This window comes from Brassica rapa, chromosome A01 (genome assembly GCF_000309985.2).
Source record: "Brassica rapa cultivar Chiifu-401-42 chromosome A01, CAAS_Brap_v3.01, whole genome shotgun sequence".
Classification (NCBI taxonomy): Eukaryota; Viridiplantae; Streptophyta; class Magnoliopsida; order Brassicales; family Brassicaceae; genus Brassica; species Brassica rapa.
Window position 1 is genome coordinate 18,780,331 of NC_024795.2, and position 8,895 is coordinate 18,789,225.

Below are 8,895 nucleotides of genomic sequence, written 5' to 3' on the forward strand. Positions count from 1 at the left end.
CAATTTCGTGTGAAGTGTAAACCCAACTTATTAAGCCCATGAACCATTCGTCTATAACGTATGTAAGAAAATTTTACCGATATGCAAATTATTGGAGTTCACTCCAAATACCCATATCTTTTTTAAAAATTTAATTTATGAAGTTGATAAAATAAAATAAAGTATTTACATTGTACTACTATCACTTTAATAATCCCACAAATATGAATATCGATTTTCAACCAAAGGTGTTACAGTATATTCCGAATTTAACAAATTGTGGATTTCTATATAAAGTTCTGTATAATTTGGTTTTATAATTGTATTGAACTTTTAAACAGCCACTAATTTAATTTCCCTTTGAAACTAATCAATTCCAACTATATTCTCTAACCCATTCCTTTTTTTTTGCGTATTTGCTTACAATAAATTTTAAACAGAATATATAGAAACAAGAAAAACAAGAATTTACGATTTAACTAAAATCACGGTGCCTAAATAACTAAACTAAAATCACGGTGCTCAATCACTAACAAGATTATACGATTGAAGTAAAATTAACGTGAGGAACACACAGAAAATATCTTGTATTTGAAATTGGTAACTGAATTTGCCTAAAAGTAATTATAAATGATATCGATAATAAAGTTCACACAATCTGGTGAGATGCGATTTAGAGTATCCCCCAAGTTTCTCCTATAACCATAGAACCTCTCCCTTTAACATATAGATATTATAAATAGGCAACGCCCTATTCCTATTCAAACCCACACCGTCAAACAAACTATACCCACACCGTCAAACAAACTATGGCTTCAAACATGCAAATCCAAACGACAAAAGCTTCTACGAAAAAGTTACTGCCATTAAAGACTTGAGGCCTTGGAAAAATACATGGTTTATTCATGTGAAGGTTCTACACTCTTGAAAACAAAACATACAACTATCAGGGGAAACCATAAAATTCATCTTGGCTGATGAGAGTGTAAGCTTTTGTTACTCTCTACTTGCTACAACAGAATATATCAAACTAAAAGTCTAAGAACTTTCTGTTTAAATAAATAGTCTTTTTACAATTGTTTAAAGGAACTTATCTTTCACTGTTGTAGTATTATATATCCTTTCCTCGCTTGCAGCCGGAGCAGACAATGAATCCATGTTTCCTACTATTCACCATCAGTTTATGCATTAATCATCTTATACTTTAAAGTTATTGCTCTAGAAAAATATATCTTACCTTTTTTTTATGTTGGTTGTGTGAACATCGACCGGTTATGCTAACTGTTATGTATTGGGCATAAACTGAATGTTCACTCCAAGTTTTGAGATCCAATATTCCTGTTTAGATTTAAATTAATGAGTTAGTTGAAAACGGAAATCACCGATTAAAGAGGACAAAAGGAACTTAAGAAAAGTTTGTAAATAATTAAGAAGCTTACAAAAGTCACAGAACCACCATTGTTCTTGCTCGTGGTTTCCATCTGAAATAAAAAGAAAAATCAGCCGGATTCTTTATTTTTAATTAAGATAACATTCCAAACATAAAACGAATCTTCCTCAATCAAACATGGTATCGGCGATGGTACTGTCAAAAATTAATTTTCTACCCAATAACAAATAATCACAGTTACAAAGAATCATAGGAGAAGATTATACAGTATAAACCAGGTTTCTTCAGATTTATGCAGAATCCCCGACGTAAAATGATTGCATGGTAATCGTCTGTTCCCTTTCATAATATTTCAGATCTAAGAACACATTCATCTGCATGTTACGATCTGTCAAAAATCTCGATTACGACTCTGTATTTCAGATCTAACAAAAACAATTAACAGATGAGGGAACGATAGTATACCTTTTGATTTCGAGTTTCTGAGTTGTTATTTACTCAGGCAATAGTCGACTACCTTTGATTTTCACCATGGGAAACGATTTGTCTTCATATCATCTTTCCTCGGTAAAGAGACCGTTTTAGACCTGTCCTTTTTTTTTATTTTTCTTTCCTTTCTGTTCTTTTTTTTCAACACGTAAACGGTCTTTACGACCAAGTACTAAATTGGCCAGCAAAAAAAAAGACCAAGTACTCGACTTGGGTGGGTCAGGTTTACGGAAACATTATTTGAGCCCAGTACGCTGATTAATCTTTTTTCATATGGGATCTTACGTCTGATAATTTCTATTACTTAACATGTATAAACATATTTGAGCCCAATACAATTTTTTTTTTCTCTAAAAATTTACATGTTTAAACATATAAAATAACTATTAAATTTTCTTTTTCAAACTAACAATTAATATATAAATAATTTACACATGTCTTTTAAGAACTTCAAATATAAATAAATTGAATACAAATTTTTAGAACTTCTATTATTAGAAATTATCATGTATTTTTTTTATAAAGAGTGTTATTTTACAATAAACACATGATAAATATTTATAAAATTAAATATTAAATTTAGACTGATAAAAATATATCGTAAGAACATGGTGCAAACCGATGTCGGTTCAGTAAGAATGGTATAAAGTAAGTGAGTAACACACTTTGATTTTGAAATAAACAACCTATATCATCAATATATTATAATAATGAAAATATTTATGTAGTTAGATATTTTTTAAAAATAATATAGTCCCGCGCTTTGAAAAGCGCGGGTCAAAATCTAGTAATACTTTAAATTTGGAATAATAATTAGAAAAAAAATTCATATTGTATTTTTGGAAAGTGAGATTTATTGATAATTAAATTATATTAATATAAGTTGCTAAAAATATTTATTTTACATGATCTTGATTAAATGGTTTACAAATTCATGATTAGGTGAACCAAAAAAAAAACTATTTTAAAACATTTTATAATCATGGCATTATCTTATATATCACTTCTTTTAACTTTGATGCAAAGTAATTATCAATTGAAAGTTTTCATAAGTTTGATAAACTAACTGATAAATATTTAGTTATAAAAAATAATGGTAGAATTACATATGTAATTATCACATTAACTTCTCCAACATAGAGTATACATCTTCTTTGTACTTTTCTTTTTCATTCTCTTCTTATTTCTCACATTATCATTTATTTCTTTTGCCAAACATCTCTATATACTGCTCCAATTAATAAAAAACAATACAATCAAAATTAAAAATCATCGACTAATCAAAATATAATAATTTCATAATTTTTCACCAGTGATCGACAGATAAGCAAAAATCACTTAAGTAACTTCTCATTTAATATATATAAAGATAATTTTTTTTTAATATTTATTTATAAAGCATGTGTAGACTTTATAATATTTTATAGTTATTATATAATTGTATCAGAGTAAAGTTCGTTATTTAAAATATAAAATTATTATATTTAGTTTAATATAAAAAGTTTCGTTCATTATATTTAATAGTTTATAAATATTAAAATAATTGATAAAACATTATTAGTCTTTATATAGTTTTGAGATTTAGTTACCATAAGTTATTATTATCTATCTATCTATATATATAAAATAAGATTGTCTCCCTCCTAGTGAAGACATCTAGGATGCCATGTCATAAAGTCGGTTCTTGTGAACGTGACATGTGCCTAGGCCAATGAAACTCTAAGTTTCATTTGATCTGCACCGTGATGGGTTTGGTTGGGTATTTACGTGTTTGGGCTATAAATCAGATTTTCCTCTCTTAAGTATACACGTCATCAAATCCCACAACAAACTTTGGCACCGTTGCAGAGGTTGATGACTAGGGCTGGGCAAATAAACCGAACCCGAAAATACGAACCGAACCCGATCCGATAAAAATGAATCCGAACCGATCCGAATCCGACATAAATACCGAATGGATCCTGTTTTTTGGTATTTTGGGTTGTGAGTATTATCCGAACCGAACCCGGACCTAAATGGATATTCGATAGAACCCGAAACATTTAAACTCACAAAAAGAACTTCTACCAAATATGATCTTAATTCTTAATATGTATCCAAAATACTTTAAGATATTATTGAACTTTTAAAATAATTATATGTTACATGAAAGTTGATGGTGGAATGTGGCGGTTGATGCCTGAAGTTTTTAGATTTTGGTTTTGTTTTTATTGAATAATGAACTTATTTTTTGTTTTATGATTTCATTTATATGGTTTTCTTTATATCACTAACTATGTTTATCTTTCACTTGATTTTGAATGATCACGTTTGATATTTTTTCTTATTTTTGAATCGATTTTACTTATGTTTTAGCTATTAAAATATGTACAAATCATGTATTTTAAATCCGAAGAACTGATTTCATTTATGTTTTAGTTACAAATCAGATATTTTTAAACCGAAGAACCGATTGGGACCCGAACCCGAAAGTACAATGGGTTATACCGGTTCTTTGAAGATTTACTAACTCCGACCCGAACCCGATAGAACCTGAACCGGTCCCGAACCGAACTTTTATATAACCCGAATGAGGTTCATTTTGATAAACCCGAAAATCAAAACCTGAATGGATAAAACCGAAACCCGATTGGGACCCCGAATGCCCATGCCTAGAACTAACCATAAAAATCATCCAAGTACATAATAGTAGCCACGTCACAAGACACTCTTATTAAACAAAACGATATCCAATCTCTTAGTGTTGTCACGAGCGAAGAGAACCTGCCACCACCATCATATCTGTCCCGGGGAGATTGGCTCCTTTGTGAACAAGAAAAAGAAATAGTTGTCCCGGGGAGATTGGCTCCTTTGTGAACAAGAAAAAGAAATAGTCAGGGAAAGAAGGAGAGATACAGTTTTACAATGGGCAAATCTCCAAAATAGCACATTTCTAAGTTTATATCACAAAAATAGTACTCAAAATCTAAAATGACCAAAATAGCATTTTATCTTTTGAAAAATTTAAATTTTTTTATTTTTCAAAATTTGAAATCTTATCCTCAAAACCTCACTTCTCAACTCTAAACCCTAAAACATAAACTCTAAACCCTAAACCCTAAACCCTAAATTTTAAACCCTAAACCCCACCTCTTGAGTGTTATTTTTGTGACTTTTGGCCTTGAATGCTAGTTTGGGAACAAAAACTTGATTTAGTGCTATTTTGGTCTTTTTCTCTTTTACAATTCAGAAAAAAACAGAGCGGATATAAACCTCGTTGACCGACGGCCTTGGACGTTTTGTCTTCCTCATCTCTTCGTCACGTTTTATCTTCTTCATTGACACAACTTTCCTACTAGCACCCGATATCTCAAAGCTAAACACGAACAGCTCGGCGTAGCTCATACCGTCAAGCTCCTTACCAAGCATTCTCCTGCAATGAGCACTTTCCAACAATGAAAAAGACAGAAGCAGGAACAAAAAAAAAAAAAAAATTTAAAGAAAATTCTCACATACTGGTTGAAAAGACGTAGTCTCTCTTTCTCCATCTCCAGAGAGTCGATGTCCATCTTCTACAAGAACAAGACAAAACGCAATTAATGTGAGGCGAGGGACATTGAGGTGAGAATATGGGGGCATATAAACTCACCAATCTTTCAGGGTCATCGCTACGCCAAGGTTGGGTTTCTGGAGGGCTGAATCCAGAAGAAGCAATATGTATAAGAAGAGGTGAACATGAGGCATCATAAAAACAACTAGCCTCTTTTTTTTTTTTTTTATCATTTACCTGAGGCGGAATTCTCTAGCCTTGTTCCTCAAAGCTACTCTTCTCCCCGCTAGAAGGGATTGGTAGGCCAAATCTTCTTTCTCTATTCTTTGAGTCCAGTCCGGTCCCCCCATAAGATCGTACTCAAAAATCTGAAATGGAGGGTGTCAAAATCGATATATTACACACAAAAAGGGTTAAAACTTTGAACTCAAGATGATTATCTTTACCTGCTTGGTTGTTATTTCCTCGTGTGCCTGAAACAAAAAGGAAGGAAGGGTTATTATTAAACAAGAGTACGTAGTCAAACCAAGATGAATTGGAGAAAACAAAAAAAAACCCCAACATTGTCTAGTTGTTCGTCCACAATGCGGAAGCCCTCATCCAACATACTTCCAAGTGAAGCCAGCTCGGTGAAGCTCATATCGTCGAGACCGACAGCATTCAGTTTCCTGAAATAATAATAAATGTTTCTATAAGTTCAAGAAAAAAAAAATGTGGGAAAAAAGTAGGAGTCGTACTCGTTTGAAATCTGTAACAACTTGATCTCCTCTTGCTGCAAGAATGACACAGGAAATACTGTAAGAATAATAATTTAAAAAATTCTTTTCTCAAAATGAACATCGAGTCAGGTGTTACCAAATTTTGGATGTCTTGTAGACACTGGAGCCTTCGTTGTTCCGCGCCGCGTGTAGTTCTGTACATGAACCAAAATCAACAACAACAAAACCAAACCCTAAGCTAGTCAGATTCTAGGATCCAGACCCTAAGTTAGTCAGACAACTAATTGAAATTCAATAGCTCTACCTGACAATCAAATCAACAACAACAACGAAACCAAAACCAAACGTAACTAGACATCTCTCGCGTCTTGCCAATCGCACGCGTTACGAGCGTAATTTTGAATTTTGAACCAAATCAACAACAACGAAACCAAACCCAAGCTAGAGAATCATCTGAGATATTACCTAGGCATCTTGCTCTCTGGCCTCGCGCTTGTTTTGTCTTCACGATCCCCTTTCAGCCTTTCACTTTCAGGTAACTCTCTCAAACGGTTTGAGTCAAACCCTATATTTATTTTGCTCCATTTCTCCGTCAAGAAACTTCTCCGTCAAGAAACGGAAAAGAAGAAAAGAAAAGCCCATTACGGGAAAGTTACAGATGAAAGCCCAATAGTTGGAGGATTTGGATATCTCTCTCGCCTTGTTTGTCTTAGGCCTTAGGCTTCCTTTTCCCGATCAATACAGTCAGGGGATTATTGGAAGATGAATTTCTATAGAATTTATAAATTTTAAAAGTTGATAAATTTTAAAAAGTCAATTTTGTAAATTTATATATATTAACTTATGAAATTTGATCATATTTTTTTAGATTGGTATAGATTTTCATGAATTTGTATTACTTCTTTTCAATCATTCTTTTTGTAAAGTAAATATATAATTTATTTTTTATAAATAATATTGCATGATTATTTTTTTATTTTATTTCCAGTTAAAAATAATAATAGTGATACATACAAAATTGAGCAATTCTCTTAAGTAGTTTTTTTTTAGTTTTTGTTACAAAAAAATCACTCAAAGAACAAAATGACCAAATGAAGTTTCACTAAAAACAAAAGATTATTTTACCCATTGCTTTATAGATATATAAATAATAAAATAATAAAAACAATAAACAATAAATGTTTTAAATTTTTTTGAATAATATGTTTTTAAATTCGAACTTTTAAATAATTTTTAAATATAAATTTTTTTTGAATAATATGTTTTTAAATTTGAACTATGCATTAAAAATGTTTGGATTATAATATTCTATTTATTAATACAATTATTGATTAATTTAGATTTCTATATTTTAAAATAAACTTATGTAAAATAAAAATAATAGTTTCTTTTATGGTTTCTATATTTAATTAAATTTTATGATTTTAGTTTTTATATTTTATTAGATTATCTTGTATATAAGAAATATCCGTCATAGAATGTGTTCTTAAATGAAAATTGATACAATAATATCAAAATGTTTGAAGTGTTAATAAAATTTAGAGATAAACTTCATTCCGATGAAAAAATAATAATATAGTTTTAAAACAATCTAAATTCTATCTTCTTATTATCTTACTTAATTATGTAACTTATAAAAGTCATTACATTTAATCAAATTATTATTTTTTATCCAAGTCATTATCCATGTTTTGGTAAAAGGTGGAGTGTCAAAAAAAATGACCAATATAAAATTTAGTATGACTAGATAATTAACTTTTAAAATTCATTATTTTTTTTATAAACCATGACACTAGCCGTAAGTGTTTCCACACAATGAATATTTTGAGAAAAAAAAACTGTTGAAATTTCAAAAAATTTCAATGTTGAGATCACCATTATATGCTATCTTGCATTGAAGATCTTGGTTAGAACATTTATTCTCTTAATCAAACATTGGCGACAATTAATTTGAACGATTTGTCTCATAATGAGTTTAGATGATTAAGATGAATGGCTGATGTGTGTAGCTAATATTGAAAATAATATATCTTATTAGATGACTAAGATAAGTGATTGTTGTTTATAGATGAAATATAGGGGTAATATTTAATTATTTCAAATGTTTGATCTACAATTGTATTAGCTTAAAGTTGTCATTATAATTATGAGAATTTCATCTTCAGAAATTGAAAGTAATTCTTCTAGTTTAATTATTTTGTTAAATCTACTATATCACACGTAGTAAGTAAATGTCATACATATTATGATTTACAAAAGATATCATGCTTCTCTTAGTGGAAAAAAATCGTCATAGAACATTTGCATACATTTTGCTTATATTTTGCTTACATTTTACTTTTTTTTTTGTCAAAGCTTACATTTTACTCACATTATGTGTCGGAGAACTAAAGAGAAATTAAAACCATTATCATTTTGCACTATAATCTGACAACAAGCTTTAATGAAAATTTTTTCATATCATGATTACTATAGATTAAAAAATGAACATTTAATTATTCCATATTATGTTTTTGACTCTAACATCATTATATCCTAACGGTAAAGTATCAAATCTCTTAAGTATGTAATGTCGAGTTCTTCGTTGTGTGCTTTTCTACTGACAATGTTTTTCCTCTTTTAGGTTTTAAATATGATATTTGTTTTAGAGTTATAACCCTAGTTTTATAAATTTCTCAGTCTACATCACGTGCTAGATAGATTCAATGTTCATGACCAAGGTCAGGACATTGATTCTCTCAATCAAGCTTTGGGAGGAATCGACATCAATGATTCATTTGATAGTGAGT

At 30.1% G+C, this 8,895-nt stretch overlaps 1 protein-coding gene across 2 annotated transcripts; it reads right to left on the reverse strand.

The window, feature by feature from the left end:
- Nucleotides 1-823: 823 nt before the first annotated feature.
- On the reverse strand, nt 824-8,895 carry LOC103831415. 2 transcript variants are annotated; one of them, XM_009107311.3, is made up of 15 exons: nt 6,572-8,895; nt 6,243-6,300; nt 6,125-6,159; nt 5,950-6,055; nt 5,834-5,860; nt 5,625-5,755; nt 5,487-5,532; nt 5,354-5,409; nt 5,111-5,270; nt 4,514-4,706; nt 1,835-3,718; nt 1,636-1,757; nt 1,419-1,460; nt 1,217-1,317; nt 824-1,145 (listed from the first exon to the last, which is right to left on the reverse strand). In XM_009107311.3, the coding sequence occupies exons 1-10, from the start codon at nt 6,577-6,579 to the stop codon at nt 4,605-4,607; spliced, it is 729 nt and encodes a 242-aa protein (XP_009105559.2). In that variant the 5' UTR covers nt 6,580-8,895; the 3' UTR covers nt 824-1,145; nt 1,217-1,317; nt 1,419-1,460; nt 1,636-1,757; nt 1,835-3,718; nt 4,514-4,604. The 2 variants fall into 2 exon arrangements, with proteins under 2 accessions (XP_009105559.2, XP_033134121.1); XM_033278230.1 differs by lacking the exons at nt 824-1,145; nt 1,217-1,317; nt 1,419-1,460; nt 1,636-1,757; nt 1,835-3,718 and having other exon boundaries at nt 4,322-4,660; nt 6,572-8,892.

What these genes read in the sequence shown, in the direction of transcription:
- LOC103831415 (XM_009107311.3), bottom strand. An exon ending in TACAAGACATCCAAAATTTG is followed by an intron (nt 6,160 to 6,242) that starts GTAACACCTGAC and finishes TCATTCTTGCAG; the next exon opens with CAAGAGGAGATCAAGTTGTT. An exon ending in TTGTTACAGATTTCAAACGA is followed by an intron (nt 6,056 to 6,124) that starts GTACGACTCCTA and finishes TTATTATTTCAG; the next exon opens with GAAACTGAATGCTGTCGGTC.